Genomic DNA, 18928 nt, shown 5'->3' on the forward strand with positions numbered 1-18928 from the left:
GAACATTTAGAAACCAACATTTAGAAAATATGACCACATATATTGGACATTATATGTGATAACATGAAAACAATTTAAATAAATAAATAATAAATCACTCACCAAACTCGTCTATGACATTTTTCAACCAAGTGAAGCTGGTAACCACGGTAACCTTTGCATGATGCCTGTAAGCATTATGCTAGTAACACATAACCAGAAGCTCATGGATAAATGACATGATGTCATTGAATCTATTAATTGATTAAAAAATATTTGTATAATTACGCAATTTATAATTACTGTACAAAGATGCAAATATGCCTCTTATATGAGGATCATGCTATTATTTTTTTCCCACAAAAATGAAATTCATTCATACTGAAAAAGCCAGAACAAAACACAACAAAATCAAGTTAAGTTTAGGTTGTAAAAAGTCATGTAGTTAGGCCTGTCGCGATAGTCAATAAATCAATTAATCGCACGATAAAAAAAAATGAGCTCGATAATATTTCCGGCCGCGATAATTCCATTTGCATGCTTGTTTGTTTTCCTCGTCTCTCTCTCTCTCTACCAAATAGACTGGATGACCACTCTCGGTTCCTTAGCGTATAGGAGGAGTGAACCCTCTTGTCAGTTGCATGGTCTTTGTGTGGGGAGGCGGCGCCGCCGCGCTTGTCAGTCACATGGTCTTTGTATGGGAAAGCGCCGGCGGGACTGCTTGCGGCGACTGCCGGGAGAGAGAAAGACGCTAGTTGTTGAGTTGGAGGGGGAAAAAAAGAAAAAGATGGAATTGGTTTCAAAGCCAAACGCGACAGCGAGCTCGATCTCATGAAAATGCGTATCTATATCATGAATGTTATTTCTCGTGCCATTTATACGCCAAAAAATAGTTTTTGCGTGCATATGATACGCACTTTATGGCGTGTAATACGCACGCACTCCTCACCCCTAATCCTAATAAAGTATTTTCAGTGCGTAGCATACACGCAATAAAGCGCGTCTCCGTCTTCCCGACAGTAAATTACACAATCACTCGAGCGTTTGTTAAGTCAAAGTCCTTTTAGTCTCTGGTTTAGTCGACAAAACAGGAGGACAGTGCAAAATGGTGTGATATGGCCTGTTGAGGCTTTTTTTATTTGTTTACAAAGGTCCTAACCGGCAGTTTTGCCTGTTATGGAATGTATCACTATTTATGTATGAGCCTAATGTTTAATATTTTTTGAAGTGCGATTTTGTTTACATCCATTTTATTTATTGTTTTTGGTATTTATTCAAGTGCATTTTTTTGTTAACAGACACTGAGAGTCCATTGCTTTTATTGTTTTTGGTTGTTTTGTTCATTTTTTGTGGATATTTAAAATGTTTTTCCGTTTTCAATGTTTAATATTCTTAAGAAATAAAAGTTTATAGATCTTTGAAAAGGTGTACCTGCATTATTATGCCATTATCATTATATTAGATGAAAATGGTCTCGAACGACAATATTATCGTTTATCGCAATAATTTCTTGGACAATTTATCGTCCAGCAAAATTTGTTATCGTGACAGGCCTACATGTAGTGTGATTACCTAAAAACATAATGATATTTATGATTTAAAAGTTCATGATATTTGAACAGTAATTTTTTTTTTTTTACTTTTAAGAAATTATTCAGATGTGTAAACTAGCATGCATGCAAGGTTTAAGGAAAATGTTTTACATTGTAACATCACATCATATTTTTACAATCATTAAATTTTAAATTTCAAACTGAACACAGAATGCCATTTGACTACAAAAAGTACATTTCTGTGCTTTAATCTCACATTTTCAAAAGAAGCCTATTTGCAAAATATGTAAATAATTTATGTAAGTGCATTAATAAACATACAAGCTTCACATTTCTGCTTTTACCCCCTTCAAGATGCATGTACGAGTCCAAATCTTTATCAATGCTAATAACAGCATGTCACAGATGCTGTTGATTGAGCTTCATCTGTTTTAAAGGGGTCATAGACTGGATTATTTTATTATTTTATAATGTTTCCTGGGGTGCCCTTATAATGTTAGTATGATTTTAACATACATTTTTTTCATAATTTATAAATAAAAGGCATTTTTCCAAGCCTGATTTTAGCCACTGATTTGAACGCTCTGTTTTAAGGGGCGTGTCTATGTGAGACTTCAGTGTAAACGCCCACTGCTGTGATTGGCTGTGAACCTTCAGTGTAAACACCCACTGCTGTGATTGGCTGACATGTTTGCATATGAAATAGCTAGTATTACATGTGGAACTCTCTCTAAAACGTTTACTACGTTTTTACTATTACAGCTATCGAGATTAAGGAATCGTGAAAAGTATTGATTATAATGATACAGTGAGGAAAATAAGTATTTGAACACCCTGTTATTTTGCAAGTTCTCCCACTTGGAAATCATGGAGGGGTCTGAAATTGTCATCGTAGGTGCATGTCCACTGTGAGAGACATAATCTAAAAAAAAAATCCAGAAATCACAATATATGATTTTTTAACTATTTATTTGTACGATACAGCTGCAAATAAGTATTTGAACACCTGTCTATCAGCTAGAATTCTGACCCTCAAAGACCAGTTAGTCTGCCTTTAAAATGTCCATCTCCACTCCATTTATTATCCTAAATTAGATGCACCTGTTTGAGGTCGTTAGCTGCATAAAGACACCTATCCACCCCATACAATCAGTAAGAATCCAACTACTAACATGGCCAAGACCAAAGAGCGGTCCAAAGACACTACAGACAAAATTGTACACCTCCACAAGGCTGGAAAGGGCTACGGGGAAATTGCCAAGCAGCTTGGTGAAAAAAGGTCCACTGTTGGAGCAATCATTAGAAAATGGAAGAAGCTAAACATGACTGTCAATCTCCCTCGGACTGGGGCTCCATGCAAGATCTAACCTCGTGGGGTCTCAATGATCCTAAGAAAGGTGAGAAATCAGCCCAGAACTACACGGGAGGAGCTGGTCAATGACCCGAAAAGAGCTGGGACCACCGTTTCCAAGGTTACTGTTGGTAATACACTAAGACGTCATGGTTTGAAATCATGCATGGCACGGAAGGTTCCCCTGCTTAAACCAGCACATGTCAAGGCCCGTCTTAAGTTTGCCAATGACCATTTGGATGATCCAGAGGAGTCATGGGAGAAAGTCATGTGGTCAGATGAGACCAAAATAGAACTTTGTGGTCATAATTCCACTAAACGTGTTTGGAGGAAGAAGAATGATGAGTACCATCCCAAAAACACCATCCCTACTGTGAAGCATGGGGGTGGTAGCATCATGCTTTGGGGGTGTTTTTCTGCACATGGGACAGGGCGACTGCACTGTATTAAGGAGAGGATGACCGGGGCCATGTATTGCGAGATTTTGGGGAACAACCTCCTTCCCTCAGTTAGAGCATTGAAGATGGGTCGAGGCTGGGTCTTCCAACATGACAATGACCCGAAGCACACAGCCAGGATAACCAAGGAGTGGCTCTGTAAGAAGCATATCAAGGTTCTGGCGTGGCCTAGCCAGTCTCCAGACCTAAACCCAATAGAGAATCTTTGGAGGGAGCTCAAACTCTGTGTTTCTCAGCGACAGCCCAGAAACCTGACTGATCTAGAGAAGATCTGTGTGGAGGAGTGGGCCAAAATCCCTCCTGCAGTGTGTGCAAACCTGGTGAAAAACTACAGGAAACGTTTGACCTCTGTAATTGCAAACAAAGGCTACTGTACCAAATATTAACATTGATTTTCTCAATTTTCTATTTTCTTTTCTATTAAGATTATGTCTCTCACAGTGGACATGCACCTACGATGACAATTTCAGACCCCTCCATGATTTCTAAGTGGGAGAACTTGCAAAATAGCAGGGTGTTCAAATACTTATTTTCCTCACTGTATATTCCCATCACATGAAAGGTTGCAGTGATGAGCATTGAGCCGATGACAGACAGTCTGTTGATCGCGTATGAAATTACACCTCTGGCTTTCACCAAATAACAATGCAAACAAGATGTAAATACAGTAAAAGCTTCGTGGTACTGTACATTGTAACAGCATCATGATTTTGTGATGATTGATTTCAACGAGTTTTGGCAAGTGTCCAGATACACTCGCGCTGTTTGATTGACAGCTTGGGCAATTGGAAAGGGAGCGTTCTTTGATCGCTTTCTTTATATAATTTAATCAGTTTAAATAGGATTATTTTCATCCTACTAAGAGAAACAACGTGAAGTTGATTGTTTAGTCACTGGCTTGATTTACTGATGCATAAACAGTATTGAACGATATTTTGAAAGATAATCTGTCTGAACTTGAATAATTACATCAGAAATCACTGATCACAGATCAGGCATTAGAATAAACATGACTACTTACATGTTTGTGGCGTTGCTGGCAGATCCATATCTTAAAAGTCTGTTTGCAAACCCTCCGACGACAATTACCAAATAATCCACAGTGAAATACACAGAATACAAACAAATTAATGCACTGCTGAGACATTAACATTGTTGGGGAAAAAAAAACACTATCCTAGCATTAGGATCGTTTGGAAGGTAATGGTATTGATCCTGTATCGATCTTTTCTCATTCTCATGTCACTGTTCACTAACGCTCCAGTGGGCGGGGCCAAAGCTGAAGTGTGACGTCACAAGTCTCCACTTTTAAAATCCTGTCATTTGCTGGCCTTGGTTTCAATAAAAGCAGTTTTTGGAATAACAAGAAAGTTTTGAGTTTTGAAACTTACAGGGTATTTTTACAGTATAACGAACTCTTAACTGTCAAAGCATCAAGGAACATTTGAATTCTCAGTCTATGACCCCTTTAAAGCAAGAACATTACTTTAAATCATTAATGGAGAATTTTTAATTTATTAGTTTTAAGAGAAATATGAACTATATATTGCACATTCATACCTTATTATAAGTTCATCAAGTTTTCCCAAACGTACATTTCATAAATGCGTCTCTAGACTCCTACATCCCTGAATGGGGGCTTTTTTTCTATTGAGAAGCACAAGAGTTACTCCTACATACTGTGTGCAATATTTCTCAGGTTTTGGTAAGAAAGTGACTAATAAATGTCTAAGTACTTTGAATAAAACTCAGAATAAAGAAGCCGTACTTGAGGCTTGAGAGCTCCAGCAGTGCAGTTGAAGCCTCGTTTGAAATCTCACCTGAGAAGCCAAGACGTCAGGCTGCCAACGCTGTTAAAAAATAATGTGTTTTTTTTTGGCAACTATGGCTCCATAAAGAACATTTAACATCCATGGAGCCTTTCCATAGCACAAACGGTTCTTTAGATTGTTATATTGTTCTTTATACTAAGAAAAAAAAAAATGTTAGAGAGTGAGGGACTAACTAAGAGAAAACTAGATGTAGTGTCACAAATCTAATCTTGAACTCAGATGCAATGGACAGAATAGAAACTCTGACTGAGGTACAAAAATGCAAAAGTACAACCATTAAAATTCGAAAGCATCCCAACTGGCCACCGTGCAAATCCAAGCAAATTTAAATCAATCCAAAAATAATAGGAAAGGTTTTAGCATGTTCCTAACAGCGCTGGTGTTCAACAGCTGTACCCAGCATGCTCTGCCTTGGCATGTGCATTCGTTCTAATAAAGCAAAACCTAATGGAGCTAATCCATCATCAAGCTAGGGAAAACACGGCGACGGCTCACGTGATGAGCCCCGTCAGGGAGCATATGTTGCCCAAAATGAAAACTACCACTGCTGCCAACCGAAATGACACGTTTCAACAAGCAGATTGGTTGAGACACAACCAGAGCCTCGACCACAAAAAAAAAAAAAAAAAATCAATTATTCGAACACTCTCAATGCTAATGAGGCATTCCATGTGTGCTTCCATATCACCTCAGCCCTTGGTTCAATTAGTATGTAACATCTGGATTAGTCTCGGAGTCATTTTAATTGGATTAATATAAATGGCACTAAATGAGCAACAAGGATATTATGTGGCATTTAGAGCCTCTTGTTTCATTATATTTGAATTGCCCTTCTTCAAATATTCAGATATTTTTGAATGGAGTATTGCATTATTTAGATTAGTAAAATTGTTAGTCATTGAATATAAAGTGGCTTTAGAAATCTATTGTTTTATTTCCATTAACTAAGAGGTTCATGACGAGCTCGAATGGTGTAGAAAAATTCCTTTATACAGAATTTATGTCAGGGACATGCCTATTTTCTTTTGTCATTATTATTTTTTATTCAATTAAATTTGATGTATTGATATAATGTATATTTTTACTTAATTAATCTAATACTTAAATTATACATGAATATTGTTAATTAATTCATATTAAACATTAACTTAAATTGACAGCCCTACTTTACAGACAAAAATATGAAAAGAATCTGTAATTTATTAATATAATGTATAACATTTTTTTATTCAATAAAATGTGTTATATAATTAACTGATATAATTCATTCATTAATATTAAATGAACATTACATTGACGGCCCTATTAAAGAAAAATATTACACATAGGATTTTATTTTTCTTATTTTCTTTAAATTATTTTAAAATTAAATAATGTAGTTCAATTAATATTAAGTGAGCACATTAAATTGACAGCCCTATTAAAAATGAAATATTTTTTTATTTAAAAACATTAAGAAGACTTATTGTAGTGTGGATGACTTTTCAATTAACGAATTCTGAAACATCAAATCTTTCCTTGAAGGGATTTTTTTAAAGGTTTTTTCAAAGAAAGAAAGAAAGAAAGAAAGAAAGAAAGAAAGAAAGAAAGAAAGAAAGAAAGAAAGAAAGAAAGAAAGAAAGAAAGAAAGAAAGAAAGAAAGAAAGAAAAGAAAGAAAGGTTTGGAGTTTTTTTGTTGTTTTTTTTGGTTTGAGTGAACTTTCCTTTCAATTAGCAAGATTTATTTTCTGAAATACTTTCCCTAAGTTTAAATGAGCTGAACCTCATCACTGGTTTTAAACCCAATGGTGTCAAACTCCTTTCATCCACCAGTAATTTAATTATAACTTCAGAGACTCATTATGAGACTATCTTTCCTGTATTCCAGACCAGAACTGTCTTTTTGGTAGTCTTGAGAAAGTCTGCATATAAAAGCAGGTCCCTCTATGCTCCACTAGCCAGGTGTGTGGGGGTGTGTGTGTGTGTGTGTGTGTGTGTGTGTGTGTGTGTGTGTGTGTGTGTGTGTGTGTGTGTGTGTGTGTGTGTGTGTGTGTGTGTGTGTGTGTGTGTGTGTGTGTGTGTGTGTGTGTGTGTGTGTGTGTGTGTGACGAGACAGATGGAAGCACAGGGGCGTCCCACTTTCCCACACACATCCAATTCTGCCACCGCAATCGGCATTCCTTTCAGTTTCGCAGTCTTCACGCTGGGCCCGGAGCAGTTATCAGCTCCAGAAAGGGTCCACACTGTCAGTCGCGTCTGGGCAATTTAGCCACAAAGAACAGGAGGCAGATCCTTTTATTCATTTTCTTTTTTTGATAGAGAAAGAAAGAGATCCTGCACATGAGTCAAAGGCAGATGGAACAGAGGAAGCCAAGTGGATAGCAGAGAAATAGAAATATGTGTGAGGAAGGACCTCGTGTTCGTCACACATTAAGGAGCCATTAGTGATTTACAACAATTAGCACAGACTGGGAAGTTCACAAGTCATTAAAACTATGAAGTCTGATTCACATTGCAGTTTATTCTGGCCAAGAGCCACCAACAGTACTTACACAGGAAGAAAAAGCCAACACCAATCACAATTCTGGCTTCTGTAGTGGATGAATCTGAAATTGATGATACCATTATAGATAATTATATTGTTGCATAAAAACTCATAACTTCTTCATACAACAGAAATCTCCACTTTAAAGTGTAACTCTCGCCAAAATGCAACCTAGGGTATTTTTGTTAATCTACCCGAGGCAAACTTTTGTTTAAAAGCATAATTAGAATAGAAACGCCACTTTTAAGTTTGACTGTATTTTCGTTTTCGGTCAAATTGCCTTTTGAATGGGAGTGCTTGGGGCACTTCTATGATAGCATCAAAAATCACTATTTTTAAAACACTAAGAAGGCTCGACACAACATGAAACTTTGCTGGAAGTATCACCAGCGGCTCTACACATGAACTCCAGCATTGAGAACATTGTTTGTGTACACAGAGTTTACTAAAAAGAAAGATTTTGAACAACTCACTGTAGCTGTGTCCGCCGGCATCTTGACAGTCAAAAATAGTCGATCTCCGTAACGTGAGGAGAGTAAAGATGGAAAGCTCCTAAAGCTTAGTTCCATATAAATTCACAGATAATTTGTTGTTTTGTCGTTAGTGAAAATCAATATTGACCTTGTATTTGAAAAAGGATCCTCATTTAAGAAGCAATACTAAAATTCAGAGTCAGTTCATTCGCATTCGGAGATCGGCTATTTTTGACTGACAAAATGTCAGCGGACACAGAGACAGTGATGCTGAGTCCCAATTCGCCTACTTATACTACGACCTAAAAGTATGCACTTTTTTTGTGAGGAAAAAGTACATACTTTTGAGTGTGTAGCAAAAGAGTATGCACGTTCTGGGACATACTTCGATGACGTCATGCAACGTGAACTTGAACGTGGTTGCCTAGTTACGCACACCGCGACTGTTAACAAAACATTTTACATTTCATTCATTCATATCCAATATAATTTTATTTACTATTCCCATCTTTTTATCCTCATCGTTTTTTCCACAATACATTTACAATGTGTTCTACCAAATTGAGGAGTGAAGCAGGGCGTCGTCGTAGATTAACCAAACGCAGGTCGTGTGTGAGGCGGCTGGTTCTGACGTTCATGTGCAATCGTGTGCAATGTGTGTAACGAAAGCTACTTATTTTCTGAGTTAAAATATTTAAAGTTTATAGTATAACTATTGTTTAACATATTTTAAACTTAATTTCATCATTATGTATAATACTCAAAAATACCCCGATGAAAATGAACCATGCTTTTACTATAGTAAAAGTGTAGTAACCATGTGTTGGTTACTGATAAAGTTAACATTTGTACAGCCACAGTATTACAACAAATAAGTCAGTGTGGTTAAATATAGCTTTAATTAGGGTTAAACATTTGAATTCTTACACTTAAAAACTGAGGGCGCATCTCCGCTGCTGCGTCCGACTGTCATGTTTACATCATCACCACCATCACCACAAAGCTCCTCCCTCCCGCACGCAATGGGTTGTGGGCAATATTAGCCGTTAGAGTGTGCATTGATCTGCACTTCGAATTCTAACCGGAAATAGTAGACCATCCGGGTATCTTGGGAATACTCATTTCAACATACTACGATTTGGGACGTACTAATTCTAGTTTCGCATACTATTTAGGACGGATAGTATGCGAATTGGGACTCAGCATGAGTTGTTCAAAATCGTTCTTTTAGTAAACTCTGTGAACACAAACAATGTTCTCAATGCTGGAGTTCATGTGTAGAGCCGCTGGTGATACTTCCAGCAAAGTTTCATGTTGTGTCGAGCCTTCTTAGTGTTTTAAAAATAGCGATTTTTGATGCTATCATAGAAGTGCCCCAAGCACTCCCATTCAAAAGGCAATTTGACCGAAAACGAAAATACGGTCAAGCTTAAAAGTGGCAATCGATTACTATGGACTTCGACCGAAAACAGGAAGTAAATACAGGTATGTGCACTGGCTGAATTAACATCACTTTTATTCATATCTTTCACATCTACTGCAGTCAGATTCACCGTGTTCACTCTGAAAGGAATCACTCACAATGGCTGGGCACTTGTAATGACACATCAAGGATGTTAAGAGGCTAAAAGCAGGTTTAAAACTTGCCCCATTGAAGTCAACAGGGTGCAAATTTTAAAAAGAGGATAACACCGATTTTTGTTGTTGTTCTCTGTACTGACAGCACTCCAAATGTACAAAAAAATGTTAAAATTGACCGGAGTTCTCCTTTAAAAACTTAGTAAATAAATACTGATGTTAATAAGATCAAGTTGTATCTGTACAAAGGCACTTATGTCTCATAGAATCACACCTAGAGCATGTAAGTCTTTTTTTCCTTCTTCTGCATGTAACAGAGAGGCTCTTCTGCATGTATCTTTCAGTAACAATAATTTAGCACCTGACTTGACATGGATTTATAGAGAATGCTTTCTAAAATCACTTAAATGAGAAAATCAGTAGAGTCGAGTGGCTTATGAACACACTCACTAAAAATAATTCACAACAGAGAGGCTCTTCTGCTTCAAATCAAACTGAGGAAAACTCCGGCTCTCTGCCGGCATGGCAACCATGACCGGGAAAATGAACAATTGGGTTATTTATGGCACCTCTCCCACGTTCATCAGAAAAACCAATAAAAAGCGCCAGTCAGCCATACTGAACAGCTATTTGTGCGAGACGACAATTGCCATGTGTCTGTACATGTAAGAATACAGGGAACAAGGGTCAGACCTCTGAGGATCAGAAAAATCAATGTAGCTTGTGATCATAACATCTCAGGCTGGACTCGTTCTCCGCTGGGTTTCCAGGGTTGTCACCGCCTCCGCCTCGAACACCAATCACTCGCTGATCCTTATCGGCGACGATGGCCAAAATTCCGCTTCAAGAAATGTTTTTGCTCTGTTGGCTTGAGTTTGTTCTGGTTTACTTCCTCAGTGCTTCAGTGGACTGCATCTTCATGGCGGATTGTCTGCTGAATCTGTTTTGGTCATAAGAGTGACTGCAGAATGTGGGCAGGCTTTCAACACTGCTCACCTCAAAGACATCCACTGTGCTTCCAACTCTCTCTCCAGTCCTCTTTTTTTAAATGAAGAGTCTTTTTTTCCTAACGGCCCCTCACAGATTCTGCAGAGAGGCTTAAAAGTTTGAAAGCCGCCCACTTGGTTCAGTATTTAGGGCAGAGTGAATCGAAGGAGATATTAAGGGCTACAAATGGGAGTAGTGGAGCGCGAGTGATGCCACCTAACCGTGGAGCGCCACTGTCCTCTGCCCAGCGTAACAGCCTGGATAGACACTGTTTGAAGTGGGAGAAAATAAAGCCAGAGTGCAGGAAACTCTTAGGGGACCTTAAACCAAATAGCAGAAGCTTTCAGAAATGATGACATAATATGAGGTCCTGTGAAATGTGAGAATGGGGTATCAGTGCTCGATGGCTGGTGTAGTGGTTACATCCTCTGGATTATAATCGTAAGGAACAAACTCCACAAGGGCGATTCATAAATTATCACCATTGGCACACAGGGCTTGACCTGGGTTTCTCCAGGGGGAATAAGTGTGCTAGAAATATTTAGCATGAAGCTAAATCACCTCATTAGCAGTGCCGGGCAAGCTGATAAAAAAATATCTAGCTAGCTAAGCTAATCTACTCTAGAAATATCTCAGCTAATTGAAAGCTACTGTTTAGAGAGAGAAAACTAGTTACACTACCAACTATTTGGCAGCTTGCTACATTAAAGCTGCATCATGATATTTTCATGTTAAAAATTAGTAAGGTAATTTATTCACATCCCTGTTTGTTAAAAATACCCAAAATAGGCAATATCATTTCATATATCATAGTATATCATCATACATCACATATCATATCATACATCAAATTATATCATAATATATCATATCACACATCATATATCATATACTATCACATCACATCATATTGTTTGTAACACAAAACAATTCCAAAATACTTCTGGAGATGTTTTTTAATTATGTTTAATTATATTGATATATATGGAGCCCCTAAAGGGACATGGTGGTGGTAAAAAAAATATGAGATGGGAAGAAAAATAATAACTCAATGCTTTTTTGTTCTCGTTTCTTGAGAAACTCAGAAAGCTCCGTAGATAAATGATCAAATATCATATTTTTATTATATTTGAATTATACCCAAAACAGGTAAAACATATATTATATTATTATATTGCTTCTTATGTCTCAGTATAAGTCAACTGCATCATCTGATTTAGTCAAGTGAGCGAGTCATTTATGCTGAAATCACTCCAACTGATATAAACTCAAACTAATATCCAGCGACTTCAGTGATTCAGACTGGTTTGCCTGATCCATTGAAAAGAACCGATTCCAAAAAGTCATTCATTCTCAAATTGGAGATTGTTTGTTCTGATTCTAAATAGCCAATAGAGAATACTGAACAAATAGGGTTTCACAATGCTACCTCACTACTTAATCAATACAATTGCTTTGCTACTGGAAAACGACATGCCTATTGCTTTAATTAGTAAGTTAATTAGCATCCCACTGGTCTCACTCAGTCACAGTACCAAATGGCATTCTCAGTCACATTTACAGCATTTTGGTGACGTAACTCGTATGGACCTTTAGGTAGGCTCTTGTCTTGAGGATCCTTTTCAACCCTAAAATGACAAATATGTCATCCTATTGTCTTAAAGGATAACTGTCGCCAAAATGCAACCTAGGGTCTTTTTGTTAATCTACCCGAGGCCAACTTTCGTTTAAAAGCATAATTAGAATGGAAACGCCACTTTTAAGTTTGACCGTATTTTCATTTTTGGTCAAATTGCCTTTTGAATGGGAGTGCTTGGGGAACTTCTATGATAGCATCAAAAATCGCTATTTTTAAAACACTAAGAAAGCTCGACACAACATGAAACTTTGCTGGAAGTATCACCAGCGGCTCTACACATGAACTCCAGCATTGAGAACATTGTTTGTGTACACAGAGTTTAAAAATTTGATCTCTGAACGCAACGTAACATGAGGAGAGTAAAGATGGAAAGCTCCTAAAGCTTAGTTCCATATAAATTCACGGATAATGTTGGCGCCAATGGCCTCGTGTGGCCGAGTTCGAGTCCTGGCTCGTGGACCTTTCCTGATCTCGCCCCCCGTCTCTCTCCCACCTTGCTTCCTGTCAACTCTCTACTGTCCTGTCACAATGTAAAAAAATAAATAATAATTCACGGATAATTTGTTGTTTTGTCGTTAGTGAAAATCAATATTGACCTTGTATTTGAAAAAGGATCCTCATATAAGAAGCAATACTAAAATTCAGAGTCAGTTCATTCGCATTCGGAGATCGACTATTTTTGACTGTCAAAACACCGGCGGACACAGAGACAGTGAGTTGTTCAAAATCTTTCTTTTTAGTAAACTCTGTGAACACAAACAATGTTCTCAATGCTGGAGTTCATGTGTAGAGCCGCTGGTGATACTTCCAGCAAAGTTTCATGTTGTGTCGAGCCTTCTTAGTGTTTTAAAAATAGTGATTTTTGATGCTATCGTAGAAGTGCCCCAAGCACTCCCATTCAAAAGGCAATTTGACCGAAAACGAAAATACGGTCAAACTTAAAAGTGGCGTTTCCAATCTAATTATGCTTTTACATGAAAGTTTGCCTCGGGTAGATTAACAAAAAGACCCTAGGTTGCATTTTGGCGAGAATTACCCTTTAAGGCTCATTCTCCGTGTTCAGCTCCATCTCACTCCCAGTCTATGACTTCTTTTCAAGGGCTCAGATCACTTGTACATGCGCTGTTATCCACGCACAAGCACTGATGAAGAAAATTGCGTCACGCAGACGAGGGAAGTATACTTTCAGCTTTATGGACTTCAAGCGAAGGCCAATGAAGCAGTTATGTGTTGCTTTAGATGACAGCATATCTCTGTCATCAGATCTGATGAATAAAACAGGTTTTTGCCGTTTCCATTATCGATAGCACTTGAAAAGTCTTGAACCGCTTGTGGTGTAATCTTCCTTCCGCCTTATCCGGCTACAGTAATCCCAGCCTTATCTCGCCCGCCCCGAGCAAGAGAAAAATACGTCACAAGGGTTTTTCTCTGACAGGTTTCTGATGCCTTATCATTGTTACAGGGATTTTAACGAGGGAACCGGTAATTGCTCTAAAATCACAGTAATTACATGCAAAAGACAGGCCGTAATTTTTATTTTCCCCAGAATCCAGAGAAGAAGAGTGAATCACCATATCTGTGTGGTTTGAGGAGCAGGCGGGAGGGGGGAATGGTTTTGAGAGATCTGTCCCCAGGTACACACTGACATTTCACACTGACGCTTATCTGTATTGTGATTGGCTGCAGGAAGCAATCAATCAACAAACATCACGCCTCCCACAAAGCTCAGAGAATATGAAAACTGAGGGAATTCTTTGCATATTGAGCCCGTATTGCACATTAGTTGCCGTTCATCTCTTGAACGGCATGGGTAATAAACCCGGTACGATCTCTGGTGGCCAGTGAGTCTTATATGCTAGTGAATCTTGCACTTTACAGATGAAGTATTTACAAAATCATAAAGGAACAATGCAAGGGAGCTACACCCCGGAGTGCACCTGAAAAACATCACAGCATTCCTCTCGCCTCTCAAAAGTCTCCCGAAAGCAATACAAATCAACACGAGTTTGATCTATGCGCCACATCCCTTTCAAGCTTTTTTTTTAAAAGATGTTGAATAATTTAATGCTCACGATTAAAATCAGGACATATAAAAACAGTCTTCATAAGCAAGCACTCTTATCACGCAATTATCTGGATTGTATAATGAGCACAAAGTGTTTAACAGGCACCAATTAGAGATTTGGATGTGTTATATGAACAGGAAGAGGAGGGTTTGTGTGTTTTAGATTGCTATTCAAGAAACCAAGTGAATTCTTGAATGTTGCATGAATAAAAATGGTTGGCATTCTGATAACTGTTTGCACAGGAATTGCTTTGGAAGGAGTTCCTGAAAAGGAAGTCGCTGTCATATTATGTCCAAAGTCATCATGATGACATATGCACTGAAAGAACATCTCATTGATAATAAAAGAGCTTAAATTGAAAGAGCGCCATGTGATCCAAACTCCCATTTAGCTTCCAAATCGCATAACCGTCACACGGTCTATTTGGCCGGACCTTTGAATGCAAACTTGTTGAAATCCATTATAGATTTCATCTGCTGATCCTTCTGTTCGTCACTCTATGACAACAGCTCTCGGTCAGGCTCTATATTATGTGACTGGAATGCCAATTGAGGTCTCTAGGGTAAATGAAGCCCCTGTTTCATGGATCCGATGGAATCACGTTTATGCATGTCGATCCGCACATCCCGCCCCAGTGCCCGAGGTCATGCTCACCCCATTACCACATTCTACAATCCACTAATTAATTATTACTTTTTAAATAATGGATTATGTGCAGTCAGCTGGTCATTAGCGCAAAATAAATACGTATAATATTACATATACATGTGTGCATACATATCTAATCATAATGTGCTGTATTAAGCATGTTGGCAGTGGATATAGTGTTATTTTTGAGGTTTCATCGTAACTCCGGGCTTTTAAAGAAAATAAAATGCTGCTTTTAAATAACACGTATGGATTTCACACTTATTATTCATTGTTATTTCCACTCACAGTTAATCCTCAAAGGGTCATAAAAATCAATATCACCCACTATTTATCACATGTTAGCAATACATGCAGGAAAAGATAAATGGTCCACAGGTGCAGGCAGCCATAAATCGCTGTACAAATGGCTTCTTTCTCTTCCTTTATCTGCAAGTATCTTCAAATCAAGACAAATCATCCTGGCACAAAAATAATTGCACTTATCCATTCCACAGTGATTCATTTTCATTTAAATGCAATTAATCATCTCTTAGGAATCCGCCTCATGTATCATCACTTTTGTGCAATGCAATTCAGATTTCATTTTTAAATTATGTCTTTAAGCTTATATTCAACCAATGAACAAAAGACTGCCACTTCCAGCACACTAATATGAATATTCATACGTGTGAATCAATAACTGGGACATTCCTTTATTCCTGTTTGAATCGGTCACCATAACAAAGCTGATCAGCTTTCTCTTATATTGCATGTTGAGCTGTTATCAGGGTAAATCCACAACATTTTATATGAGACCTGCAAATCAGTAGATTGGGAGGACATTTTACTACTAAATGTTACAGTTAAAATCACATCTTAAAGAAGGTAGTGTTGACTTTACACAATTAAAATTGTAAAACATTAAGATAATCTTTTATTGCATGAAGCAATTATGAGAATCTTAATCACAAATGATGATTATGAAATAATCCCAGTTATTACACAGTAAGACTAGTAATCCAAAAAAGGTTTGGGTGGATATAAGGAAAGGACTGCACTGCACAGCGATATTTTCCATGTGTCTTCTTAAAAGTTATTTCTGTATGTATTGAAAATGAGGAACGAGAAAGCTCTATCTTTCTAAGAAGCTGCTGGGATCATGTCTGTCTGCTCCTCTTTCAAAACCTCATGAAGGTCCACCAAACTTATGTCAGCCTCCTGACAGGCAGCTCTTTTATCAGTAAAATACAAAGCCAGATACGTTTATGCAATTACTACCCAAAACATAAAACAGGGGTGAATTCAGGTTGATTGGGACACTTTCCCAAGTCATCTCAATATCAAAAATGGTTCCAATCACCCTGAATTCACCCAATAAGTTGCACCAAAAACAGGTAAAGCAGAATACAGATGTAACCCTAGGCTTCACTCTGCATTCATTAGAGAGTGTTTACACAGTCAATCAATCAATGAGTGCAGCTATACAGCTGCTGTGCAACATATAGAGTGTGTGACCATATCGAGCAGAGAATATATAATGAACATGAGAGCAGAGAGAGCAGAGCACATCGTGCATTCATCGCAGATGTTACATCTCGACACATGTATTCCGACCAAAATAACTGTTAAGCATTATGTATTATTGATACTTAGAGGTAACTGTCTCCACCCCACCCATAAACAAAACTTCCTAATTCACAAAAAAGAACCGTACAAATAGGCCTAGAATGTAAAAAAAACCCTAGTCGATTAGACTCAACGCTTTCTTTCAGTGTTATAAACACATGCTTCTTTTTTATGCTCTATTATCAGGTGCAACATCTATTCAGTGCCATTCCCAACAACAGAATGATAGTTTTGGATAACTTCTCTCACTATAAACGTCGTTGATATATCCTGAAAGATGTTATTTAGCAGAGGCGTATGTGGTGATGCACGCGCGTTTTCCCCCTCCAGCTGCGCGCGCTGTCACTCACACCGGACTCCGGGTCTCTTACCTGCACGAAACTGTGATCTCCACTTTGGTGGCGGGGATGTTCCCCGTTAACGGGTCGAACTCGTAGACCGAAGCCATGTCCTCCAGTTTGTCCATGATGTCTCCCTCCATGAGCGCGGGCGGCTCGGGGCAGTTCCACGGCTCGCGCAGCCTGGCCCCGCGGAGGCTGTCACGGTCCCGCTCGGACCACGCCGGAGTTAACAAGGCCAGGGTATTAATGAAGAGTCCCCCTACAACTCAAGAAACTTGAACGGGGTTGTTAAAGTCGGGGGGAAGTCGCTTTAAACTGTGCTGGAGAATCTGGTGGTCAGCTGGCGTTCATCAGCAGAGAGAGGGAAAGATCTCCTCTGCACATCAAGTACTCTAACATGTGCGCTCGTGAAGAGCATCCAGCCAGCGCGCGCTCCAGCCCTACCCTACTATCTGTTCAACACGCGCGTGCGCACTGATGCTCTCTCCGGTGCGTCTGCTTATAGCGGCTTGAATTACACGGCAATGAAAAGCGAATCACAATTATGTTGTGCCAAAATGTATTCTATACATTAAAGCAATAAGACACGGGTGTTTGTGTCATTACTGATTTTACCATTTGTAAGGAGAGTTCTTGGTCACTGGGGTTAATAAAGACTTAATTAGATATATATTTCTATTAGTATAATGTTTTATGAAAAATCAGCAACAGCTAAAACACTAACTTTCAATAAATCATTACATTTGTAATTTTAAAATAAATAAATAAATAATATAAATTAATTATTTTGAGTAGTATAGTTGCCATAAGGTTGCTATAGCAACATGGCACATTAACACAGGATTCAACTGGTGTGTGTGTGTGTGTGTGTGTGTGTGTGTGTGTGTGTGTGTGTGTGTGTGTGTGTGTGTGTGTGTGTGTGTGTGTGTGTGTGCGCGCGCGCGCGTGCTATGGTTATAACGTTTTGACTTTTTTTCAAATAAAACATGTCTTGTATCATAAAACTATGAACTTTTGCTTAAAAACAATGAAAAAGGCCTAATTCGCAATCTTGGTACACTCAAAAAGAGAGAGGGAGAGAGGGGGTTTTATGAGCAAACAACTCAATTTGATACTTTTGATATTTGTTTCAGTAGCAATATATAATGTGGCACAAGATAAGTGACACTACCTCACAAAAGAACAAGGCTATCTGGGCAAATAATCTAGTGAGATTTCAGCAATCAGGAAGTGTACCTTTAAGAGAATCTTAACTTGAAGAACAGGGCAGAATGCCACTCCAAATGCTAATTATTGGATGGTACCAGTTTCTTGGAGTAGAAATCAAAGGACGAAAGGAGTGAAGAAAGGAGTGAATAGTGGAAATTTTCATAGAATATCAAATGTTTGGAAAACAGTTCTAGAAAATTCCAGAAAGTTCTAAACAGTTCTAGGAAGTGCTACTTACTTATAAGCAGTAACATTTGTTACAGGATTGTTCCATTTAAAAAATAATAATAATTAAAAAAAATTATAGAGGAATTAGGACCTTTTTCATTGTTTTAAGCAAAAGTTCATCGGTTTATGATACAGGAAATCTTTTCTTTGACAAATAGTCAAAGTTATAACTCTAGTGTGCGCACATCATCTCATCCAATCAGAAACTGAGTTAGAACAATCAAAGGTTTTTTTTTGTGTTTTTTTTGCTCTGTCTCAAACTTGGATATAATGTTCCCATATCTGTCTGCTATAAAATAAATAGTAAAGTAAATATAAAGCATATATGAAGTACAGACGTCTACAGCTACATGTTGATGCAGATGAGACCAGTTTTGTCATTTAACAACCATTAATCAAATCAAAATTAAATTATATACATAAAATGTCATTTTACTTTCTTTCCTCCAAACTG

At 38.0% G+C, this 18928-nt stretch overlaps 1 protein-coding gene across 2 annotated transcripts in view; it reads right to left on the bottom strand.

Annotated features, from left to right (window-relative positions):
* cpne5b (copine Vb) overlaps positions 1-17453 on the bottom strand; it is a 177392-nt gene extending 159939 nt beyond the window's left edge. For both annotated transcript variants that reach the window (XM_084101389.1, XM_084101388.1), the window contains exon 1: positions 17068-17453. In XM_084101389.1, coding sequence (XP_083957515.1) covers positions 17068-17177 — 110 coding nt within the window. In that variant the 5' untranslated portion in view covers positions 17178-17453. The remainder of the gene's footprint in view (positions 1-17067) is intronic.
* Positions 17454-18928: the final 1475 nt, after the last annotated feature.

Source organism: Abramis brama, assembly GCF_963993115.1.
Source record: "Abramis brama genome assembly, chromosome: 23".
Taxonomy (NCBI): domain Eukaryota; kingdom Metazoa; phylum Chordata; class Actinopteri; order Cypriniformes; family Leuciscidae; genus Abramis; species Abramis brama.